The sequence below is a fragment of the Camelus dromedarius genome, chromosome 29, assembly GCF_036321535.1.
Source record: "Camelus dromedarius isolate mCamDro1 chromosome 29, mCamDro1.pat, whole genome shotgun sequence".
In the NCBI taxonomy this organism is placed as follows: Eukaryota; Metazoa; Chordata; class Mammalia; order Artiodactyla; family Camelidae; genus Camelus; species Camelus dromedarius.
In genome coordinates, this window is record NC_087464.1 from 17,561,776 (window position 1) to 17,587,589 (window position 25,814).

General features: G+C 45.3%; 1 protein-coding gene across 3 annotated transcripts in view; it reads left to right on the forward strand.

Moving 5' to 3' along the window:
* The window catches only part of PDE8A (phosphodiesterase 8A), a 117,138-nt gene extending 97,141 nt beyond the window's left edge, over positions 1 to 19,997 (forward strand). For all 3 annotated transcript variants that reach the window (XM_010986799.3, XM_031440630.2, XM_031440631.2), the window contains 10 exons: positions 794 to 864; positions 1,115 to 1,279; positions 2,069 to 2,117; positions 2,357 to 2,492; positions 4,140 to 4,338; positions 7,526 to 7,743; positions 9,160 to 9,292; positions 11,785 to 11,952; positions 17,497 to 17,626; positions 18,694 to 19,997. In XM_010986799.3, the coding sequence (XP_010985101.3) occupies positions 794 to 864; positions 1,115 to 1,279; positions 2,069 to 2,117; positions 2,357 to 2,492; positions 4,140 to 4,338; positions 7,526 to 7,743; positions 9,160 to 9,292; positions 11,785 to 11,952; positions 17,497 to 17,626; positions 18,694 to 18,824 (1,400 nt within the window). In that variant the 3' untranslated portion in view covers positions 18,825 to 19,997. The remainder of the gene's footprint in view (positions 1 to 793; positions 865 to 1,114; positions 1,280 to 2,068; positions 2,118 to 2,356; positions 2,493 to 4,139; positions 4,339 to 7,525; positions 7,744 to 9,159; positions 9,293 to 11,784; positions 11,953 to 17,496; positions 17,627 to 18,693) is intronic.
* Positions 19,998 to 25,814: the final 5,817 nt, after the last annotated feature.

Sequence of the window (25,814 nt, forward strand, 5' to 3'; positions counted from 1 at the left end):
CTTGCACCGTGTTTCTCCTTGGGCCTCAGTTTGGTAAAATAAGATCTGACGCATCAGGCTGTGGAACAGTCTGTGGTCCTCAAAGGTCTTTGGTAAACAGCACTTGTCCTGACAGTGGGGCTTTCAGGGCGACACAGAGAACACTGTGCGTGTTTTCTGCCTGCCTGAACACTGCCCAGGCTTCTCCCCACCCCAAAGAAACTGGATCTTGACAGGAACAACAAAAACTTAACAGACTTTAAAACCTAAGATTTGTTGCCCACCTCACTTAAGGTTTTTACCTAATCAATCTAGATTAACCATAGCAGTAGAAGCACCAAAAGATGCCTTGAAAAACTGAACAGGAAATTCCTGTATTTCAGTTAATGGTGAGTTGTGTTTACTGCTGCTGCTGTACATGAAACAAAGAGCCTGTGTGGCATTGTCTTCAGGACGTTTTTACTCCTGGATCCAGCAAACTGAATAGTTATAAAGCCTTATTGTTATCAACACAAAAAGAGGCTAACTGTTTGGCCTTGACTTGCTAGATTGTTTCCTCTGTTTTCTCTCCGACCTGTGACCTCAGAGGTTCAGTCTGTGGGGACACGTGCGTCCTAGTGCCTAGAACTGAAGGAAGCAGTTGGTTAAGCCAGAATCCCAGGCTTGTGAGGATGGGAAGGAAGCTCACTGACCGTGTGTATCTGTAGTTCTTCATAATGCAGCTGAACACATGGGGCCTGGGGGAGGGAGGGAGCGGGACAGGTGCCCGAGGCTGTGCATGCTCTGATTTCTGCGTCACGTGATCTTTCCACAGTTTCCAGCCAGAGACGACACTCCTCCATGGCTCGGATACATTCCATGACGATCGAGGCACCCATCACCAAGGTGAAAGTTTGTGGTCTGTCTCCACTGGGCGCGGAAGTCCCTTGTTCTCCCTGTTGACTATTTTCAGCAAGAAGAAACAGGGGCCCCCAACAACACTACTACTCCCCTAGTTATATGGAGCTGCCTCCTGAGGAGAGGATGTGTGACATGAACATTTTAACTAGCCCTTTAACTAGGCAGCAGTGAGCACTGTCGCCAGCCTGACTCTGGATGGCTTATGAAACTCAGGTCTTTTCTTTCCGTTCTGTAGGTAATCAATATTATCAATGCTGCACAGGAGAGCAGTCCCATGCCTGTGACAGAAGCCTTAGACCGTGTGCTGGAAATTCTAAGAACCACTGAATTATATTCGCCGCAATTCGGTGCTAAGGATGATGATCCTCATGCCAACGACCTCGTTGGGGGCTTAGTGTCTGTAAGTATACTTGACCAGGCTGCTGGCTTGATCCTGCTGTTGTTTGCTTTCTCAGAGGTGATCTGTTTATGGGCTGGCCTGCACAGAGCTCTTTGTGCATGGGGCTCAGTAATCTGAAGGGTAGAGCGGTTCCCAGGGATGAAAATGTCTAGCTGTGGTCTTGCCTATTTGAGACAGAGGCTCCTGCAGCCGGTAGGCAAAGGGAGAATGAGGGACGGGCTAGGGCCATGCCCCAGGGGTGAGGGGAGAGGAAAGATGAGATGGGGAGAGGGGCCCAGAGGGACTGGGGCAGTGGTCTGGGAGCAGCTCTCACCCTGAGAGGCAGCAGGGCGGAGTGGGGGTGCTTAGAGATCAAGGAGGACTCTGGTTTTCTAGAAGCCTAGTGTCCATGAGTGTGAGGAGGGTGGCAAGGCAATGGTGGGAAAGGCTTGAGAGCAGAGGGGCGTTGTCCCTAAGGAAGCAAACTGGTCTGAGCGCCAGCAGGAACGCTGGGCTTTGGGGCGTCTCTCAAGCCCGCCTCCCTGATGCTGCCCCCACCCCTGAGTTTTGCTCTCCTTCCCAGCGGCAGGCTGTGTGCTCTGGGGTGAATGGCCAAGTGCACGATTGACCACAGTGATGATCACAGGGGAGACTTGGGGTGCGCTGGAGATGGTTGCCCTTAGCTGTCCTCTGGGACCCGCTGACCTGGGGTTTTCAAGACATAAAGAATAGTTGTGAAAAAGAAAAAAAGAGAGAGAGAGAGAAAATAGTTGTGACTTCCCTTTCTCTTGTTCCTTTGATTTTTATCAGGATGGTTTGCGAAGACTATCTGGGAATGAGTATGTTCTTTCAACAAAAAGTAAGTTTTTCCTTTTAAATTTTTTGGATCACTATGAATATTATAGCCAAACTTAAATGATGAAAATAAATTTTCCAGATAAAAGTTTTCAGATAATTTTTCTCATCAGTAAGAAGTTGTTACATCATGAAACCTGAGAAACAAAGCAACTGTCCCCTGAAGCAGCACTGTTCTCCCTACGGACCAGTCAATGCCAGAAAGCCTGTTAATTTTGTTCTCCAAATTACATCACTTTGCAGACCTTCAACAGATGTCCAGCACTATAATCACCCCCATCTCCCTTCATGACATCCCACCGCGGATAACTCGGGCCATGGAAAATGAGGAATACTGGGACTTTGATATTTTTGAGTTGGAGGCTGCCACTCATAAAAGGTGAGTTCAGGGGGCACTCAGCAGACAGAGAGCTTGATTCCAAAGGCTGATGTGGAGAAAGCCACCCAAGGAGTATGGATTCTGCCCAGAGCCACTCCTTGGTCAGGCTCAGGAAGGAGTAGCCAGGGCCTAGGCCTCAAGGAGGGGATCAGTGAGAAGCCAAAGGGAGTCCACCTGGTCACGATTTCCATGGAGAGAGCAAGCATGAAATTGAGCAAATGTCTCAACCTCTCCAGATAGCAGAGTTTTTTTTCCTATAAAATACGGGTATTAATTTCTCCTATAGATGATGGTATGTTGAGATAGTGACAGAGAGCCCCATTTAGAGCCTAGAACAAAAAATGAGAAAAAAACATTTTGTGGGAGGAGGGTATAGCTCAGTGGTAGAGTGCATGCTTAGCATGCATGAGGTCTTGGGTTCAATCCCTAGTACCTCCATTTAAAAAATAAATAAATAAAGCTAATCCCCCCCATGAAAGAAATAAACACATTTGATAAGAGCTGTCCCCAGATCTGAGTCTCTGTGTTGTTGACAGGCATGGGGACATCCCAAACTCCCATCATCCTGATCTGGGTGTCGTCACAGGTGGGATTGGGGTTTTAACTTCCGCTCTGTACTGTGCTGGAAAAGAGCAGTCAACCAAAGGGGTGTGGCTGGCTTGGCGCACAGGAAAGGGTGTCCAGACCTGATGTGAGCCAGTGCTGCCCTGCAGGAGGGCGAGATCCAGACCCTGGCAGACAGAAGGCAGCCGCAAGAGAGATATGCTCTGCCAGCCGTGGGATAACTTGTCAGGTCCTATCCCAGTCTGAGTGACAGTCCCCAAGACAGCCCTTGCCCTTTGCTCACGCTCACAGTAAGTCAATCTTTTGAAACATTCTGCATCCATGTACCCTACACGGGCAAGGACAGCAGAAAAGTGTATTCCCATGGTAAACAAATCTTCGGGCCCCTGGTTTACATACTAGTGACATTCATGTGAACTGGCCAAGGCAGGTCAGTTCCAGTCCTGTGAGCCCACCACCTCTGGAGACTGCCTCAGCAGAGACAAGTTTCTTGACCTTCCAAGCGGAGGCCAGATGCTGGGTGAAGATGACTTCTCAAAGAAGGGCCTGATTTGGTGGCCAGCTGGTCACCTCTGGGGAAACCTCCTCATACTGTAACACCCGCCTCCAGATTGTCAGCTCCATCACATGACATGTGACAGCATCTGGCTCACATGTGGTTATCAGGACCTGTTATTTTCTCCTAGGCTGGACATCTGGCCAATGACATAGGTCCAGCAAGTCCAAAGGAGAGGATAGGGCTCAAGGTGGTACAAGTTTAGCCTGGCATCATGTTGATTTGCAGGTGATGGGGGGACACCACCAGTGCAAGCAGGAGTCTGAATCAGGAAGGGCAGCGTGAGCACTCACCCCAGCCAGTGGGGAGTATCACATGAGTGCTCCGAGGTTGGAGCTGGGCTCCACCCAGGGTTGGCACGGGTGACCAGGAGAAAGAGCTGCAGAGCACCACCTGCACAGGTCCCACGGGGCTGCCCTGCACACACTCTGGAGTCTGGCTTGGGTTTGCTTGCTTAATCTGTTCAGATCCAACACTTTGCCTGTTTCTTTGCTTTGTTCTAATGCTGTGGGTGTTTTTCTCTGTAGGCCTTTGATTTATCTTGGTCTCAAAATGTTTTCTCGCTTTGGAGTCTGTGAATTCTTAAACTGCTCCGAGACAACACTGAGATCGTGGCTACAAATTATCGAAGCCAATTACCACTCTTCTAACCCCTACCACAACTCCACGCATTCTGCCGACGTGCTGCATGCCACTGCCTATTTTCTCTGCAAGGAGAGGATAAAGGTGAGCTGTGTTTGTGCTCCATGCTTAACAGGCAGTGCGACTGCTCAGGAATGTCCCCACGTGTGTGTAGCCTGGCCCAGGAAGGGCGTGGCCACATGAGAAGTGGGGCAGGGGCTGTGCCGTGGCTCTGGGGGGTTGGCATGTTAATTCATGACATGACCCCAGCTCTTCAGTGGAAGATTAAGGAGCAGCATTTGGTCCCTGGGATGAAAGCCAGAAAGAACAGGATAGAGCTGTCTTTGGGGGTCTCCTTCTGAACCTACAGACAAGTTCAGTTCAGTCCCTCACTGTTGGATATGCCCCCACCCATCCCTCAAAGTCAGCGGGATTTGAGACCAAGTTCATTATCTTTGCCCAGCACTCTCATCCAGGGTTGCCTTCCCGGTCCAGAGTTCCAGGCAGATACGCAGGTCAGAAACCTGGAGTCATCTTCAGTTCATTCTTCATCTGGAGATCATCTGACCTTGCCTACTGCAACCCTTGAGTGTTCTCAGAATCATCTCCTCTGCATAATGCCCCCGCTGCTGTCCCAGGGAAGGTCCCATCATTTGTCATCTAGATAGTGCCAAACAAGAACCCCTGAGTCCTCTGCCTCCTAGGGAACTCAGTCTGACCATGTTGTTCCCAGGAGCAGCTTCCCATCTCCTACAGGACTTAAACTTGAAACCCCGGAGGATGGCGTGCACAGCTCCCTGCCACACAGGCCATGTTTGGGCCGTGCTAAACCCCTTTAGGGTCTGAAGCTCCTGCCCTTGACATGCTGCTCCCCTTGCTGGCTGGCTTCCCTCACATCCCGCCCTGTCCTTCAGGGATCCACGTCAGCCGTCCCTGGACTCCCCTCCACCCCCAGTCCTGACTTGGGTGCCCTTCCTCTGTACTCTCACACCCTCCTGGGCATCCTCCTGATTTTGCTGTATTAGAAGGCCTGCTGTCCACTCCACTTGGACAGTATCCCCAGTGCCTGTCCCGCTCCATTGCGTCGTTGCAGCAAAGGAAGGGTGAGGACCACTGGCTCATTGGCTTCCTGAGGCTCCTAGTATCAGGAGCAGTGGCCACTGGCAGCTACAATGGCCAGTCAGAACTGGCTCAGGGTCTACCTGGGGGCCATTTAGCAGCCTTAGCTCCAGCTTTGAGGCCTCAGGAGCAAAGAGATGGGAGTAGGTCACAGTCAGGAGAGCTTCACAGAAGAAAGGGCCCATTCAAGGCATGTTGCTCGCTGCCCACTCCCAAACCAAGCTTCCTAAGAAAGCTTTCCATATTGTAAATTATTTCATTAGGGAAAATTTCAAAGCAGCAACTAGACTTGTACCGATTTGCCAAAACGTTTGTGTTATTTCCTTCAACATCTGTCATAAAATAGCAGAGCGGGTCCAGGGAGCTCTAGGTCACGGCCATTTCACGTTTAGAAGTATATGTGGGAGCAGAAAACCGAACCACTCGGTTTGTATCTAAGAAAACAGGGCCTTGTGAGTAATGAGAGAGACAGCGAGGCATCATTGCCTGATGTCCTGGCATCTGGGGCAGCCACATGGTGGCCAAGCCCAGCCCTGGCAGTCAGGCAGAGCGGGGGGACTGCCTCCCGGTCCCACTTCCCCATCTGTGGCCTGGGATTGGTGTGTGGAGGAGAACAATGTGAAAGGATGTTTCTGGCTCACGGATGCTGGGCGGATGTTGTTCACTCCTCACCCTGAAAGCAGCCTGCTCAGAGCTGGGACTCTCTTGCCCTTTCTCTGCTCCCTCTAGTTTTGTTGTTGTTTGAAGAAAGATCATGACTAAGACTATGGATAGAATAAGGGTCCAGAGAGAGGACTGTTTTTATCAACTATGAAAACAAATGGCAGGGGAAGACATCTGGGTCAATGTGGTTCAGCAGATGAAGACAACCTGATTTCTGCTGTAATTTACTTGCTTTTGAACTACTCTATAGATAACATACAAATACATATTCAGAAAGCTATCTTAATTTTTAATAGCATTTATTGAGATAAAATTCACCCAAAGTTAAAACTACTGAATTTCAGTTTAAATATAAGACTGATTTATAAGATATACACCTTCTTTTCAAGTGTCTGCAAAGTATTTCCAAAAATGATCTTATACTAGGACATAATGAATGTCTTGATAAACTTCAGAATTTCAAAATTTTCTAACTACAACAAAAGCTAGAATAACTAAAGGTTAAATTTAAAATGTCAGCTGCTACAAATAAGAAAATATTTTGAAAAATTTGGGTATAAACAAGGAAATAAACCCCCAAGTAACAGACTATTTAGAAAACAAAATGAGAAATCTATATAACAAAACCTATAGAATGAGACGAGCAAAAATCCCAGATGGTTCTTTGGCTAGAATTTAATTTTCTTGGTTATTTCAAACTAATCAAGAAGTACAGAAATACACACATGTGAAATGGAGAATGACAGAAGAAAGTACCGTACACTTCAGTACTAACTTAGAAGCCTTAAAATGATGGTTCCTTAGAAAAAGGGAAGGAAGGAAGGAAGAAAAAGCTTTAAATCAAAGTAATGCTAGAGGTAGAAAACCAAAAGAGGTCAATACCATGGAAGGAGTTTTTAAACTATCAACTAATTTCTTCAAAACTTGGCTCCTGACCCAGATGGACAGGTGAGTTCTTTAGCCCTTTAAGGAATTTTTCCATGTTACATAAACCTTTTCAGAGCCTTGAAAAAGGTGGCAAACTTCCAGATCATTTTACCAAACTCAAAACCCTGACATCAACAGATAGCACCGGAAGGGGACAGAAAACTAGAGACCAATCCCCAGTTAATGTAAGTGATGCACACCTTAAACAATTATTTCTCTTTTATTTAGTAATTCTAGTTTATGTTGGTCTAAGTCAGTATTTCAGACTAAGGACCTTTTTTTGTGATGGGTCTAGAGACAGACTGGCTGAGGAGGTGACTCCTGTCTGTTGAGGACCCCCTGTATCGTGGTAAGTCCTTACCTTGTGTGAGACTGAGAACCAGATAATGTTTCCTAATAAATGTGCATAAAGATGTCACTGTTTCTGAGTGGAGACAGGACAACTAGATTTGCTCAACAATATGCTTTTCTCAGAAATCCTAAATATTCTTACCTTAATAGTAGGGCAGAAAGAAAACTATACAAGAGGCTTCCTTGCTTTCAATGCCATGCCCCAGTTTTTTTAAAAATCTCTGGTTTTCAGCAAACTTTAGATCCACTTGATGAGGCCGCTGCCCTCATTGCAGCCACCATTCACGACGTGGACCACCCTGGGAGAACCAACTCCTTCCTGTGTAATGCTGGCAGCGAGCTGGCCATCCTGTACAACGACACTGCGGTGCTGGAGAGCCACCACGCGGCCTTGGCCTTCCAGCTGACCAATGGAGATGACAAATGCAATATCTTTAAAAACATGGAGAGGTAAGAACAACGACTAGGAAAGTATGTTTCCTCTGTCTCTCTCTTTAAAACAATTTTATTAAGATATAATTCATACTATACATTTCACCCAGTTAACATGTACAGTGGTTTTCACTATATTCAGAGGTGTGCAACCATCACCTCCCACAGAAGAACCTCCAACTCAATGGCAGTCCCTCCCCACTCCCCTACCAGCTCTAGGCAGGCAGTCACGGATCTACTTCCTGTAGATTTGCCAGTTCTGGGCATTTTGTATAAATGGAAGCATCCCCAGTATGTGGTGTTTTGTGACTGGCTTCTTTCACTTAGCGTGTTTTCAAGGTTCAGCTCCTTTGTGTCTTGACGTTTCCAGACAGCGAAGTGTCAGACTGACACCGTGAGCCCTTAGAGATTCAGGGGAGACGTCATCTTACGTCTCTGCCTGCAAGACTCCACGGTGCCCAGCAGACTTCTCATCGCTAATTATTCAGTCCCAAGTTCTTTCACAGCACTTACCACATTTTAAACTAATCACTTCCACCATTTGTCTAATGTCTGGCTCGATTCTTAAGCTCTGTAAGATCAGTGCCGTGTGTGTTTTGTTCACCACTGTGCCCTTGGTGTCTAGTGTGGTTCCAGGCTCATGGCAGGGACTTAACAAGTATTAGATGGCAGAGTTCTGTCATGAGGAATACTGACGGGGAATTTTAAGGAAAGTTTTAAACTCCTTTGCCATGTTTCAGAATATTATAGGTGGAGTTAAAGTAGGCTTTGTTCTTAGTTGCTTGTATATACACCAGTTATCTCTGGAAAAATCCACAGGACCCTGGTAACTCTGGTTGTCTCCAGGGAAAAGAATAGGGTAGCTGGAGCCAAATAGAGAGTTCAGTTTGTACTCTCTGTACTTTTTTAATTTGGGGGTTTGCATCCTCAAAAAATCAAAATTTTATAATAATGCAGTAAAAACAAAGGCTGGAGGAAGAGGTATCTCAGCTTTCAGAAGGTCTGCCCTCTGTTGTCTGGGCACTAAAATTGTTGGATCTCAGGGACCCTCTGGGTGGAGTAGGTAATTCATAACCACAGGTCTGTCTTCATTAAGAGCTGGCTTTGTTCACCCCTCCTGTGTCCCGTCTTATTTTATCTAAGAACTTTGTGCCTTATGCTACAGAATGACAGCCACATGAACACTGTCTCTGTGCAGTCTTGCCCATAACCTTCTGGTTTTAACTTTTGTTTGGGTTCTGCTTGCTAAAGGCGATCGAGGCAGTAGCCTACAACTTCCACGTTCTTTTAAAGCTTGCCCTGCTGCTGACTACCGGTGCGTCAGAATTTTAGCCGCAGTGGACACGTATCCTAGGTTAACAGCTTGTTTTCAGGAGCACGTCTCCGGTCTGGATCAGTCACCTGCAGCAGCCTCTCGTTTGTCCTCTGAAACAGGAATGACTACCGGACCCTGCGCCAGGGTATTATCGACATGGTCTTAGCCACAGAAATGACAAAGCACTTCGAGCACGTCAACAAATTTGTCAACAGCATCAACAAGCCCTTGGCAGCATTAGAGGAAAACAGGGTAAGGGAACTGATTGCAAAGGGAGCCTATGTTTGGGGCCCTTATCCCTTTGTGTTGTGGGAAAACATGGGCTTAGGGTATCCTGAGTGTGGAAGGGTTCCCCGCATCGGGCTCACTGAATTTAATTTCCACTGGTTAAAACAATTATTTAAAGTACAAAAACTTGGCAAAGAAATATAGGACATACAAAAATAGATATGAAAACTCTGAAGAGAGGGTCAAGTTTTAGATAAACTAACTTTGGATGGGTGGACCATTCCTTTAGTCCTTTCTCAACAGTTGTCCCCTTCCCCTCTTCTGGAGCATTCTGGGGTCAGCTGGAGCCTGAGACAGCTCTCATCAGCTGCTCCCACTGTGCACATTCTGCGGTAGCAGCAGCTGTCCTGTTGGTCTGTGTCACAGGAGGGTGGGGGTGGGGAAGGATTCTGTATTTTCGACCACAGGGATGATATTACTGTCACCCCGCATTTCTGGACTTGAAGCGTGAGTCAGAACAACTTCCTGGCAAGGAGAACATTAAGCCTCTCGGCAGGCAGGAGCCCACAGCTGAGGAAGCAGACCGATCTGAGTTTCCTCCCTACTTCTCCTTTCCCTTTCCTTGTAGAGTGAGCGTAACAGAGCTCAAGGCCCAGGACTGAAGGGCAGGGCGCAAGGCAGGCACGTCATCAGGGATGCTTAGATCCAGGTTCGCTGTGAGAGCAGCACGTAGAGAGCATGCTTTTTCATGAACCCTTGTCCTTTGAGTCCCACACGTCTGCCCTACCACCTACGGGGTTGCGCTTTACATCCCGGCTCCAGCTCTCAGCCTTTTCCACATTCCTCCTCCCCTACTCCTGTCACCACGTTGCGAGTCTTTGCCATGCACAGGGGTGACTTACCCATTCAGACTAGGATCACAATTCCTTGAATTCTAACTCTGCTTTACTTCTGCAACTCACTTGTTTGGCCCTGGCCTTTGTCTGCCCCTGGCTTTCAAGCTTATTACCCCTTCACACTTGTTCCTGTTTAACCTGATCTGAAACCTGTTGAGAACTCTGCTCCCTTCACCCTTTCCTCTTCTCCAGTTTTGCAGCCTGCCTTTCACTTCACTTCCTTTCCAAGGACTTTCAGTGCAGAGGCACCCACACCAGCCTCTCCATCCTGGAGAGGGCAGGTTACTGCCTGGGCCACTGCTCCTGGCTGACCCTACGCCCAACAGAAAGACACCACATACCTCATAGACTTGGTTTCCTCCATCTAGTCTGGGCAGTTCCGAGACTCAGCTGAGTCCTCTGTTCCACTTCATCTCTTGTCAGTTCTTGGGGTTACCTGAGAGATGAATCAATATCCAGTGGGTCAGAGCAGGGACAAAGTATCATGAAAGAAAAATCTGAAGAGAGACAGGTCAGCTCAAAGCTGGTTGGCGTAGGAAACAAGGAGAAGTAGTGAGGACACTCCCCTTGTCCATTCTGGCACGCTGCAGGGACTGGGCAGCCTCCATTCAGGCTGCCACCTACCCATCTTGATGGTAGATCTGTCCCCACTGACATGGGACCATCAGGCCTTCTTAGACCACTGTGACTACTCATTGAAATCACATGACTGACTCCTTTGGAAAGTTGCTTGATGGGCAGAAAATCAGAATGAGGAGAGGCTTGCTTGTGTCTTTGACTGTGTTCTTTGCCCCAGTACTCTCTTCCAACCTGAATTTGCTTCAGAGGGTCCATTACACCATGGATTGAGAATCCACATCTGGAGGGGTTCCTTGTAAGTCAGACAGCATGTGGTACCGTGAGTGGACAGAATTCAAAACAAAAGGTAGAACTTCGGTTCTTATCCTGGCTCAGCTGGGTAGCTTTGGACCAGTCTTTTCACTTCTTGGAGGCCCAGTGTCCTCATCAGTAAAATGTAATAGTAAATAATACTATTTTTTATGTTTACCACAAGACCTTCTTGTGAGTGCAGATCAAAAGAGAATGACTAAATCCTCTGTACCCCATAAAATGTTAGGGCAGTGTGTGGGAGGTATCACGGTATCAGACACAGTCTTGGCATCCTGACAGCTCATCCTCAAGATCATACCTGGGACAGGGCTGGGCTGGGGATTGGGTTGTGAGAACAGAGCCCTTGCTGGACCATGAGACTCTTTTTGTCATGAGGGTAGAGAAAACTTATTTTTTCAGTGAATATTGAGTTGTTACCAAGGAAGAGCGATAGAAATGACAGAACAGAAAGAAAAGGCAACTGTGAGAAATAAATAGAGTGAGACAAAGAGCCAAGAAGAGGGGGGAGGGCAGATCTTCCAGCCTCCAGTGCTACCCTCTGCTCCTGGGTCCTGCGGGAGTCCCCCTGGGCCTTGGTTTTCTGCTTTGTAAAGTGAGGGACCGAGCTCAAAGCTCAGGGTATCCTCAGCACTGTTTTGTAAGACACTGAATTTGTAAATCCTGGACAGTGCCTTACTGTGGGTACAGGGGGACACATTTTGATTGCTTTGAATTCCACTTATGTTTTAGGAAACTGATAAAGATCAAGAAGCCATAAACACTATGCTTAGGACTCCAGAGAACCGAACTCTGATCAAACGAATGCTGATTAAGTGTGCTGATGTGTCCAACCCCTGCCGACCCCTGGAGCAGTGCATTGAGTGGGCCGCACGGATCTCAGAAGAGTATTTTTCTCAGGTAAGATGCAGCCTCCTAAGTTTCCTAAGTAAGAGAGAGAGAGAAACACCCTAAGAAGTAATTAAAACTAGGAAGCAGAGTTCTAAATGGAATTCTGTCCTTGAAGAACACTGCTTGTATTACAGGCTTACTGAGTAATGAGTTCTGTTAGTTCCCCCTCATCTGAAAATGTGTTCTGTTTTGCCTTCATTTCTTGCAAGATATTTTCACTGGATGTTTGACATTTTCACCTAACAGCACCTTAAAGGTATGATTATACTGTTGTCTCCCCTTCATATTCTCTCTGGGTAGGAAAAAATTCTTGTGAGATAGAAAAAATTAGAAAATATAATGGCTAAGTAGAAGATATATATACACATATAGATTTAGGACACCCAGCAACTCCTAACCCATACCGAGGCACGTCATAGGCAAGCAGCTATAAGATAAAAATTTTTGAAATTTTATGCCTTCATGTCAGAAACTATGAAGGCCAGAAGACACTGGAACAACATTTTTAAAATGCTGTCACCCTAGAATTTTATATCCAGTGAAAATATCCTTAAAGAATGAAGGCAAAAGAAATGCTAAAGGAAGTTCTTAAGGCTGAAAGGGAATGACACTAGATACAAAGTTGGATCTTTAGGAAGGAATGAAAAGCACCAATAATGGTAAGTAATAAAAACCACAGTGAGATATCACCTCACACCTGTTAGAACGGCTCTTACCAAAACGATTAAGAAGTAAGTGTTGTCGAGAATGTGGGGAAAAGAGAGCCGTTGTGCACTCTTGTTGGGAATGTAAATTAGTGCAGCCATGATGGAAAACAGTATGGAGATTCTTCAAAAAAATTAAAAATGGAAGGGGCCGTGTAGTAGCCCAGTGGTAGGCTGAGTTGAGCAGGCATGAGGTCCTGGGTTCTATCCCCAGTTCCCTCCATTAAAGGAAAAAAAGGAACTACCATATGATTCAGCAATTCTACACTAACCCAAAAAGAGATACGCACTCCCACGTTCATTGCAGCATTACTTACAATAGCCAAGATACCGAAACAACCTACACATCTGTTGGCAGGTGAGTGGGTAAGATGATGTGGGTGTGGGGAGGTCTGTGTATACACACACAGTGGAATATTATTTTTAAGAAGGAATGAACTCTTGCCATTTTTAAAGGCTTTATGTTAAGCAAAATAAGTCAGGGAAAGACAAATACCGTATGATGTTACTTATATGTGGAATCTTAGAGAACAGATTTGTGGTTGTCAGATGAGTGGGTGAGGGTGCAGAATTGATGAAGGGAGTCAAAAGGTACAAACTTCCAGTTATAAAATAAGTCCTGGGGAGGTAATGTACAACTTGGTGATTCTAGTTAATAATACTATACTGCATATTTGAAGGTTGCTAAGAGAGTAGATGTTAAAAGTTATAATTGTAAGAAGAGAAATTCTGTAACTATGTTTGGTGACAGATGATTGTGGTGATCATTTCAGCATATGCAAATATTGAATCATTATGTTGTATACCTGAAACTAATATAGTACTGTATATCAGTTATACCTCAATAAAAAGAAAAAGATAAAATATTTTTTAAAATGATAGAAAGCTGGGTAACTATAAAAGATTTTTTCCTTGTAATTTCTCTAAATACGTAGGACTATTTTAAGCATGAGTTATAGCATGCATTGTAGAAGATACAGTTGCCCTATCTTATGGCTACATATATTATAACATAAAGGATGAGGGAAAGTAAAATGGACCTACACAAATCCAAGATTCCTACATTTTTTACCTGAAGTGTTGGTTATATCCTTCACTTTTCATTCTACTGAGCTAATAATACATTTAGTAATCCCTAGAGCAGTGTAGCTTAAAAGCTAATAGATATAACACAATTCTAAAATTTATTAAATTATACAAAGGCAACAGGAAAGGAGAAATAGAGGAACAAAGAGAGGAATAAACTGAAAAAAGTAAAATGGTAGTTCTATAACTCTAATCATATCAATACTTCTACATTAAATGTTAGTGGACTAAACACTCCAATTAAAAGATCATCAGGCTGGATTTTGAAAAAATAATACCAACTGCATGCAGTCTACAAAAGACACTTAAAATGTAAAGGGTAGGTGCAAAGTAAATGGATGGAAAAAGATATAGCATGCAAATTCTTAATATGAAAAGCCTGGGATGGATAGATCTTAGACAAAATAGTCAAGACACAAAATAATACCAGAGATAAAGTGGGACATTTCAGAATGATTTAAAGTTCTATATAGGCAGACATACTAATCATAAATGTCTATGCATTTATTTAATAACAGAACTTCTTGACAGAAGCACAGGGACAAGTGGAATCATAGATTTTAATACTCATTTTCAGCAATGCTAGAACAACTGGATTAAAATATCAGTAAACAGATAATCCAAACAACACTATCAGTCACCTTACCTTAGTTAATGTATATTCTGCAGCAGACTTACAGTGTAGTGTTTTAGAAGTATTAAGTGCACGATATGTTCACCAACATACCATATGCTGGAGCCAAAGAAAAGATTCAGTAAATTTAAAATAACTGAAATCATATGGAATATATTCTCTAGCCACAGTGGTGTTAAATCAGTAACAATAAGGTACCTATGTAAACACCAGATGTTTGGAAATTGACAGCACATTTCTAAATAAACCATGGGTCAGATAACAAAGGAGATTAGAAAATATATAGAAATTAAATGAAAATATATTAAAATTGAGATGCAACTAAGACAGTGATTAGAGAGACATTTATAATTAGAGAAAGCACTAAAGTTAATGACTTAGATTTCACCTAAACTAGAAAAAGACAATGTAAACACAAAGTAGGAAAGAAAGAATAAAGAAATAGAAAAGAAACAGTAAAAAAAAAAAAAAATTACAAAGCCAAAAGTTGATTCTTTGCCAGAATTAACAAAATCTGTGAATACCTAGCTGGAATAATCAAGAAAAAGAGAACACAGATTACCAATATCAAGAATGAAAGTATTGTTGCAATAACTGACAAATGAAATGGTCAAATTCCTTGAAAACTACAATTTACCAAAACTGACAAGATTAAACAATAACCTTAGAAGCCCCATATTAAAGACATTTGTCAAAATGTTTCATTGAAAGGCTTTTAACAAAGAAAACTCCAAATGATTTCATTGAGGAATTCTATGAAACGTTTAAGAAATAATGCTAGTCTTACACATTATACCAGAAAATAGAGGGGAGAACACTTTGCAAATCATTTATGAAGCCCTTATTAATTACCCTGCTATGTAACTTGACAAAGAGAACATCAGGAGAAATTACAGTCCATCATCCGTATGAACACAGATTGCAGAGCCAAAGCGAAGAAACAGAGCATGAGGGCTTTCACTGACCTTCAACAAGTCAGCTGATTCCATGTGGATGGGGAGGGCAGGCCTGCCGTAGAAAAGCCTCTGGAGCCACGAATGACCACTGAGCCGAGCCTCTGCTCCCCCTCGGGAGGGGGAGTGTCAGGAGGGCACCTGCCTGGGGCCCTGCTCTCTGAGCCAGACAGGCCAGCGGGCGGTGAACCCGAGGCTCTTCCTGCACCCTCCCTCGCTCCCCGCCCATGGCAGAGACCCATGTGGAGCTAACCCTGCAGTTTTCTGAGACAGCAATGGGGACGGGGCTGCCAGCCTGTGGCCTGCCAGCAGAAGCCAAGACTTGTCAGTGTTCCCTGCTGCTTCTCTTCCCAGAGCACCCTGATCCTACCTCCCACACCTCCTGGAGTCTGCTCCTGGCCCAGCAACAGGTGTAGAGGGTCTCTGTCCTGGCCTGTCCCATAGTCTAGCACAGGCCTCTTTCTTGGCACCTGCCCCAGCACTGTCAGCACCCAGCCAGTATAAGTGCATCTCTGCAGGACGCTTGGTACAGTCCCTCCCAGGAAACCTCCAAAGGTTACCTGCTACCCTCAAGTAGAGATCGCATGTTGAGAGCTGTGGTGAGTCACTGTCACTACCAGGGAAAGTCATCTGCCTTTAGCTGTGGAGCCCAGTTCTTCCAGTGACTTGGCAAGCAGCTCCTGGACAGTTGTCAAGAACAGTACTGGGGGTGTGGGTGGACCGGGAGGCACCGGCCCTAGTTAGCTCTGTGGAAACAGTTCCAGGGGTAAGAATTGGGAGGGACAGGCCCCCAGCCCCAAGAGGACGTTTTCTTTTGGTCCTGCTGAACACCAGAATTCTTGTCCCAGTGTTGGCCACTCAAGAAATGTACTCCACTCTCAGAACAGCACTTCTACAGCCCCATGTGGCCCCCAGAGCCGGGCAGAGGCCGAGTGCACTGCACACCTTCCGTCCTCAGCCCTTGCGTCACTGACAGGCCCTGCAGAGAAGTCCGTGCTAGGTCAGAAAGTTCTCTCGTCCCTGACTCTCTACCTCTGCTGAACGCCCTATGGCACCACCCGCACCCACACTGGGTTTCCTGAAGTTACTAACTCTACTGCCTGTCTTCTGTGTAGAGCTGCCCCTTTGGCCATCTCCCTACCGCAGCCGGTCCACCAGGGGCCGTCTGCCCTGACAATCAGGAATAGGGATCCGGGGAGCCCCTGAGGACAGCTGTGCCTTCCGGAGCCAGAGGATGGCTCTGCCCCTTCTAGCCAGGCACGCCCCATCTCCTTTAATGCTGGTCCCACACTCAGCACCCCCATCATCCTGCCCCTTGCGTGACTGTCCAACTTCATTCTCAGCCCTGGCTCCGGCAGGGACCTCTCGGTGATTCTAATCACCTGCGCAAACCCTCTGAGTTCCCACCTCGTTCCAGGAAGCCCCTCTGCCTCATCGTCCCCCTCTGGGTGCCCCTCATCCTTTTCTCCAGGCCCCTTTGATGAAAGTGAGACTTCATTAAAAAAAAAAAAAAAGAACAAGAAACTCCCTTTTATGTTTTAAGACAAATTTGCCTTTTCCTCCAGGATCTTAATTATATATATATATTTTTTTCATTTCATTTCAAATATATCTTATATATATATATTTTTTTTTAAACAAACCCCTCTGGAATCCTAAAGATGTTCTGGGAGAATCTGACTAAAGCACATGAAACTCTCCACAGAGCTTCTTTATCTCAAGGATCTCAAGGACATTCAGAACGTTTTCAAATAAAAATCTGGTCTGAGATGAGAGGCAGCCACTAGTCCCTCCTCTGGGAGGGGGGCTGTTCCTCGCTCCCCCTTCAGCTCTTGGGTCAGGCCCTTGAAACACCTGATAGGAGAGAGGGCTGGGCTGGGAGCAGCAAGGAGGTGGCTAACAACGGTTCATGCACCACAGATACCATTTGGGATCTTACCTGAGGAGCTTCAGCAAGAGGCTTCTGGGTGTTGAAAATGTGGGTTGGGCTGGGTTGGGGTGTCCTCAGGCCCCCTGGCACAGAGCAGTCCTCACTCTGGGGACAACTTGGTATGCAGCGGCGGGTCTGCTTTGTCGGCTCGGGCTGGCATCCCCACATGCTCCCTGGGAGGCCAGGAGAGTCTCCAGTGGACCCGGATCCTGGAGTCTTGTAATTCCAGCATTTTCTGCTTTGCAGACAGATGAAGAGAAGCAACAAGACTTGCCTGTGGTGATGCCAGTTTTCGACAGAAATACCTGCAGCATCCCCAAATCCCAAATCTCTTTCATTGACTACTTCATCACAGACATGTTCGACGCTTGGGACGGTGAGAACGCTTAGAGCATATCTCCCTAAATAGCGGGGAACTGCCTGTTAGGTAGCAAATAGCGTCGTTTTTGACTTTAGAACATGTTAGGGGGCTCAGACTTTCACGAAGGTCTGAGGAGAAGCAATGAGCTGTCACCAGGGAACCTGAGGGCGGGGTGGGCGCCTCCTCCTCACTGGCCGGCCCCCAGGGCTGGCCGGGGTACTGCCCGTTTTGTAGATGACAGAAGTGAACTTGGGGCTGCACAGCCAGTGGTAGAGAACCTAGGATTCAAAACCACTTATGTCAACTCCAGTTCCCACACTGTTCCTGCGGGAACCCTCCTGCCATCTGCTCCCCCAGCTTCTCCCACCTGGCTCTGCAGCAGACCCGGGGCAGGCTGGTCTCTGGCGGAGACCCATGCCCCTCTTTAACCTTCAGCACAGGCAGAGGGGCCTGTCAGGTAGAGGATTCTCAGGGCTGAGGCCCCACGGATACTCCCTGGGCAGCTGCGCTGTGACAGACACACATCCAGACCTGGTCAGCAGGAGCCAGGCCTCCTCTCTGGGTGCTTGGAGGCCAGGCTGTGGCCCCAGGGCCAGGTGGTCAGCTCCCAGCTTAGTGCTTCTGGGACTGAGAGCAGAAGCGTGGCCTCTCTAGGCCCCCGTTCTCTTGTGTAAATGACTTGCTCCCCCACTCCTGCCCTCAGGGATGTGCTGCAGATGGGAGGGGCTGTCCCCCCACCCTGCAGGAGGACATGCAGGAGAGCCAGTCAGCACCTGGCACTGGTGTAAGGTCAGGGGCTCCCTACACTTTGTCCCTGACACCCCAGGCTGATTAAATGGTGACTAAGCAGGCCAGCACTCTGCTGCTTCACCTACCAGAGCTCAGTGCAGCTGTGGTCACGGACGAGCTGCTGGCGCTGAGTACAGGGCTTGATTAATTCAGTCGTCAGACCGTGTGTTTGCCGTGTTCGTGAGCATTAGGCGCCCGTCTCCCCCTTCCGTGCCTCCTCCTCACATGCGCTCTCCTTAGAAAGCCTAGGCTGAGGCTGTGAACGGACGTCACATTCCCATCTTTCTCTCCAGCCTTTGTAGACCTGCCTGAGTTAATGCAGCATCTTGACAACAACTTTAAGTACTGGAAAGGACTGGACGAACTGAAGCTGCGGACCCTGCGCCCACCCCCGCATCGTGCGCAGCCCTGCCCGGGGCCCTGACGCTCCGCCCCTCGGTCGCTTGTAATTCCTGAGGGCTGCCAGGGTTCCTTGGTCCTTTCAGTGTTAGGCAAAGCCGTCCCCAGGTCTGCAGAGCCTGTAAGGACACGTGGGGACACCAGTGACCTTCTGTAGCCATCATCTGATGCCACTGCCATGAAGGGAGACACAGTCCTCTGTACCTGGGCCTGCTGCGGGGCTCGTCGGACAGTCCCGTGAGAACCACAGTTGGCAGTAGCTTTGGTTAGAACACGAGCTCGGGACCGCCCCTGCAAAGGCTACTGACGGACTTCCTGCCAGTGACAGAGAATGTCTTGTTGCAATTTCTCTCAGTTATGCTGAGCACTTAAGAACAGCTAATGGCAATCAGATCTTTTCCTCACATCACAGAAGGTGCACGCGCTCACCCTGGGACACTACTGAAAGTGACTTCTAAAATTGAACAGCAAAGGACAAAGAAATTTTGAAGTTGATTATTAATATCAATTATTAAAATGTGTTATTTATTTTATTAGAAGTTCAATATTTTCTATGAATTTAAAAATACTTCAAAGCCAAAGCCAACTTTAAATGCTATGACCAAATTTACATGATTCATATTCATTATGTATCGCTTAGTGTACAGACTTATTTTCATAATGCAAATTTAAAATACAAAATGACACATTTTCACTGCACTATAGAAATATTTGTGTATGTTAAACTTTTCTGACTGATGCTAATTGGGAAAAGCTGTTTTGTCGGTGGGTCTGATTCTAGGAGAGCCGAGTGAGAAGGGCTCCTGTGGGGGGGCCAGTGCTCGGACCTGCTCACGTGGCCTCAGCTCTGCAGGCAACTCCCCAAAGTGAAAAGAAACTAGGACTTCACACTTTTTTCCTAAAATTTTATAATTGAGTTTCCAAAAATCTGCCTTATTTTATACAGTATTTCTATAAAATATTCCCGATAAAAACAAAGCAAAAACGGAGTATTTAGTGAATTGACATTTTATAACCAATCTGTTTTCATCTGTATTGGGAATCTTTGATTCTAGGAATTTATAAAGGTTCTGTATCTTCACATTTTGAACTAGTACCACAAAAAATGACACATGATGACATGTCAAAGCTCTTGTTTCATTTTAAACTCGTATGTTTTCCAGATAAAAATGAAATTGAACTATTTGTTTTTAAGAAATCCTGTGTCACCTTTTCTTTGAAATTTTATTCTTAAAATGCTTTACCTTTCTTTCCCTCTAAATAAAGAAGATGCGTAGTTAAATGTCTTTTTCAGGGTCACAAAGGGCCAGATGAAGATGTGGGAAAATTCTCAGAACTACCTTTAATTCACCACTTGGCACCCATTCAGAGATGTCAGGGCGCTCTGGAGGGTCTGACAAGGCCAGCCCTTCAGGGGTCTCTGTCTAAAGAAACAAAGGCCCCCCTTTCCTGTGTGAAGACACGTAGCCTTGACATTGTGGACTAACATGGGAAGGAAGCCCTCTCCCCTTCTCTAGGTGCCAGGAAAGAAATGACCCCCACAAGGAACTCAGCCATCATAAGGTAGAGAAGGAATAATCAGAGACTTTAAGATGAGTGTGCCTAACATGTCTGAAGCGGTAAGAAGCAACAGAAACCATAGGGTAAGCCAAGGTAGTTTGGGGGGGAAAAATAGAATTTAAAAAGAACCAAGGACATTCTAGATATGAAGAATATAATCATCAAAACAAATGGAAAACTTCTGTACAGGTTTAACATGACCAGACATAAAGAGAGAATTACTAAATTGGAAGACGTAAGGAAATGCCTCAGCGTGCAGCACAGAGGTTAAAAATAGAAAATATGAAAGCAAGGTTAAAATACGGAGGGTAGAATGAAATGCTTCAAAATGCGTCTAAAGAGGTGGTCCAGAAAGGAGAATGGGGAGAAGCACTACCCAGAGAAAGCCCGAGAGTCCCTCAGGATTTGACAGAACCAAGTCCTCGTATTTACAGGGCACAGAAATCCCAAGTAGGATGCACACTATACACAACACAGTGAAACTGCAGAGCTTTGAGCTCAAAGAGAAGAACCCAGAAGCTGTGAGAAAAGACAGATGGCTTACAGAGGGACTAGTGTTAGGCTGCCTTCAGACTTCTCATTTGCAACAACCAGAAGACAAAGGAATGATGTTTCAAAATATTGAAGGAAATGGTCAGCTGAGAATTACATACAAACTAAACTCTTTCAAGAGTGAAAGTAAAATAAAGATAATTCCAGACATGCACATGTTAATCATAAACAGACCATTGTGGAAAAAAATGCTGAAAGATATGCTTCTTTAACATGAGTTCAGAAAGGAGAGGTGGGAGATGAAAAGCGATGGGAAACACCTGGACAGAACCAAACAGGTGTATCTGAGTGGGGAAACCAGTGACAGTGACATACAATCAGGATTAGGAGAAGCACAGTGTACAAAACAGAATAAGCTACATGTTCAGGACAGAAGAGGTATTTATTTTAGATTAGACCTTCAAGATTATTAAAAGTTAAGGGAATTTGGCAAAGGAATAAAAGGATGTGGAATTTAAAATCACTAAAAGGAGTAGGGAGGGTATATAGCTTAAGCAGTAGAGCGCATGCTTAGCATGCGTGAGGTCCTAGGTTCAATCCCCAGCACCTCTATTAAGAAAATAATTAAATAAACCTAACTACCTCCCCCCACGAAAACCCCTAAAATTACTAAAAGGAAAGCTAAGAGAAGAAAATATATACTTAATGCAATCACTAAGAGATAAATGGAAAAAGAAAGTATGAATTGGAAAAGAAAGAAATAAGTACAAATATAAGATCACAACTCATGCAAAATCAATTCTAGATTAAAGATCCATATGTAAAAAGAAATATTTTTGACATTGGAATGGGGGAAACATTCTTAAAATGACACCAAAAGCTTTAGAAAGCATATAAGGAATTATCTACAAAAGTTACAAATTCTACAAAATACATAAACTCTGCTGACAAAATATGCTACAGATTTAGGAATGACCTATAGAAGCAACAAATTACTATCCAGACTATATAGAAGAATGCCTACAGATCAGTAAGAAAAGGACAAAAAGCAAGTTATTTTACACCCTTCAGGTTAACATACGTTTTTTAAAACCTGACAATACCAACTGTTGATGAGGGTATGAGAAAATGTGAACTCTCCAACCTCAATGATAAGGAGGGTAAGATTGGTACCACACTGGAAAGCAATTTGGAAATACCTACTAAAGTTCCTCAATTCAGCAGCTTTACTTCTAGACTAGAGAAATCTGCAAATGTCAAGAAGACACATTCAAGAATCCTCACACTAGGTTCTGTCATGGTGGGAAAGCAGAAATACTCTAGGTGTCCTCAGGAGGAGGAGGGACACAGACTGCAGCACTATTATCCTCAGAATACGTATGCTGTGGAAGCAGTTTCTAAAGTGGCTCCCAGCGGCTCCTGCCTGTTGGTATTCACAGCATTCTCTGGACCTAATGGCTCACTTCTAACCAACAGAATAAGGCAAAGCAAGATGGATTGCCACTTCCGAGATGCAGCCATGAAAGCTCTTCTTTTAAAAGGACACTAATCATTTAGGGCCCATTCTGAATCAGATAGATTCATCTCACAATTCTTAACTGACTACGTCTGCAAAGACCTTATTTCCAAAATAAGGTCACGTTCTGAGATTCCTGGGGATCTGAATTTTGGGGGTCACTATTCAGCCCGTTACACACGGTGATACTCCATCTTGCACACATCTTTGCATCAATTTTTTGAATACCCAAAACAATACATTATTGTCCATGGAAAAATGAATAGTAGGAGCATTAAAATGTCCAGGAAGTTTACAAATACCGAGAACTGGCTTGTGTGACACTAAGCTCCTGGTGTGCACACTAGAAAACAGAGCTTTCCTGCCAAACACCTCAGCTTCTGCATCTCACTGGGGTTCACCCATCAGGTGTGGAGGAGCAAGGCTCTGATCTGGAGTTGCGTCACAGGTCGGGAGAAGCAGGCAGAGGCATCGATTCAGCGCATCCTCCACCAGCAGCTGCCCTGGCGGCCCATCCCTGAAGTGTGGCTTAAGGAGACTTTCCAGGAAACTCAGTTCAGAGTCTGTTTCTTCCACTGACAAATCACTTCCGCTTCCATTAGCTAGAGGGGGCTCCCCAGTCTCAAAATTAAGGCCCCTGATCACAACCAGGAGGACACATTCCAACTTCATGAAGGCTGTTACCTCAGGGGCAGGGGAGGGACTGGTACTGGGGAGACATTCAAAGGGAACTACCTGTACATTTTGTTTTCAATGGGAAAGAATTTAAAGAAGATAAAGCAAAATATTAACATTTATTAATTCTGGTGATGGGCATATCAGTTTTTAAAAAATATATCACTAGGTTTTTCTATATGTGAAATGTATCATAATCCTTTTTTTAAAATGTGGAGCTCATGCCTGGTGTAAAGACAGCTAGAAGAATATTTTCTCTTTAAGCAGAGAAGGTCTGACTAGTATACAAAACAGGGAAGCCATATGAAAAAACAATAACGAACTCAACTATAAAAATAAAAATATTCTAAATACCAACTGCAATGAATCAAAAGAAACAGGGAAATGTTTGTAAATCATTTTACAAAAAGCTTACTTCCACAATAACTGATTTTAGGAAACTTCTAATAAAGTATTCAGCTGGGAAAAAATAGGAAAATGATATGAACAGAAAGTTCACAGAAAAAAAGTATAAAAGGTTTTTAAACTAAAGATTATGCTAAATCACACTGATAGTAATTGAAATGCAAATTAGAACCAATTTGAGATAGTTTTCACCTTTAAGATTAGTAAAGAACAAAAAGTTTGGTAACAGTGTTGAAGAAGCTGTGTGGAAACAGGCACTCTCATACCTGGCAGGTGAGTGTAAATCCGTACAACCTCTACGGAGGGCAACGTTGCCAGATCCATCCGGATCACAAATACGTGTGCAGTGTGGCCTAGCGGTTCTCCTTCCAGAATTCAAGTTCCAGAAATAGCTTACTAAAGATATACTCAACACATGTGGGAAATGGTATGTATACAGAATTATTTATGACAGCCCTGCTTGGAACAGTAAAAGACTGGAAGCAACTTAAATGTCGATCATTTAAAAGAGTAAGTAAATAAATGATGGCATGCCGCTACAATAGAGTATGATGCTTTTTTAGGAATAAAAAAGAATGAAAAGGTTCTTTGTGTGTTGATATGAAGAGACTGCCAAGATATATTATTAGGTGGGGGGAAAGCATAACACAAAACAACAGACATACATGGTAGCATTTGTTTAAAATCTCTGGATGTACACACAGACATGAGTGACAGAGGTTGCCTGGGTGGCCGGAGATAAGAGCTCAGGAGAGACAATTCACTGTGTGTCCATTTGTACCTTTTGGATTTTGAACAGTGCTCCTGAGGAATACAGAAGAAGTGAATAAATGAAAAGGCAAACCCTATTTTCAGGATGAGTTAATTTTGTAAAAATGTCAATTTCTTCCTAAATTATCCTATGAATTTAGCATGATTCCCAACTGAAAAAAAAAAGACACAACTTTTTAATCTAGTTAAGTCATTCTAATGTTCATGTATTATGTGAAGGAAAGTCAGAAAAATTCTGAAAATGAAGAGTAAAGGGAGAGGACTAGCCCAGGACATGAAAACATGAAGTTGCCATGATTAAAACAGAGACACTGACCCTGTTCAGATGAGTAAATGGAACTGAAGAGAGCGAGAAATACACCAAAACACATACTGCAGTTTAGTAGAATATTAAATATTCTACTAAATATAGAATATTATATTAGACAAAAAGACCGGAAGGAAATGCACCAGCACGTTTGCAGGGGCCTCTGGAGGCTGGGCTGACAGGGCTTCATTGCCTGCCTTGTGCTTTTCTGGGTTTCCCCAAACTTAATACATGTGATTGATTACATATGCAGTTAGAAGGTCCTAAGGTTTGAAATCTGAATGACTGGGAAGGTGGTGTGGGCCACATCAGTAGGGAATGTGGAGACAGAGGACTCGCAAGGAGACACAGCCCATCCAGACTTGGACGTAACCTGTCTGGGGGCCTGTGGACCCCAACAAGGGAGCCAGCTAGAGGTGGACCCTAGACTCTGTAGAGAAGGCTAAGCCGTGTTTAGCTCCATGGACGTGACACAAGCTGTCAAGGGGGCGGGGAGAGGACAGCTAAGGGCACAGCTATGACACCTGCTCCTGGGGCCTACAGAGCAGGTGTGGACAAGGCCCAGGGCCTCAGGGCCTCCCGAGGCTGGAGGGGAGCAGAGCAGTGACAGCGTTCTGGACTTTTCACCTCCTGCTTGAGCAACCTCACAGAGGACTCTGGCTGCCCGGCTGGGAAGGACAGGGGTGAGAGGGCGCTGGTCATGTGTCCCCGGGAGCGGAGAGGGCCCAGCAGTGAAGCACGAGTTCCTAACCGGGAGAGGACCTAAGTTTGTCCGCCCACCTCATTTGAGCTGAACCTTTCTATAAAGGAGAGGGAAAAAAAAAAAAAAAAAAAGGTCCAAGAAACGTCGGAAGCACTTTTGCTTCCCCATTTTCTTCAAAGAAAAAATTGGATGTGGAAGACCCGGTTTCTGAGTCACAAGGAAACCTTTTCCCCAAGGACTGGGGTCAGAAACAATGGGAAAAGGAATTATTAAAACCATCAGCTCACAACAAGCTCAGGAAGAAGCTGAATAAACTTTGAACAATTTGTCTCATCCTGCTATAAAAAGAGGAAATTTCATAAAGACCCATCACGTGTCTGCTGTTACACGCCCTTTCACTCCACTGACACAGCCTCGCGCCACGAGAGAAAGAGGTACCTCTCCGCCCCTTCCCAAGGCCTGTGCGCAAGGAAGCGGGGCCGCTGCCCCTCACCTCTCCGCGTGGGGTCGGCGCACCCGCAGCGTGGGCGCCGCCCGCAGCGGCTGGACCTTCTGCCCCCGGGCCCGCAGACCTGCTGCCCAGAGC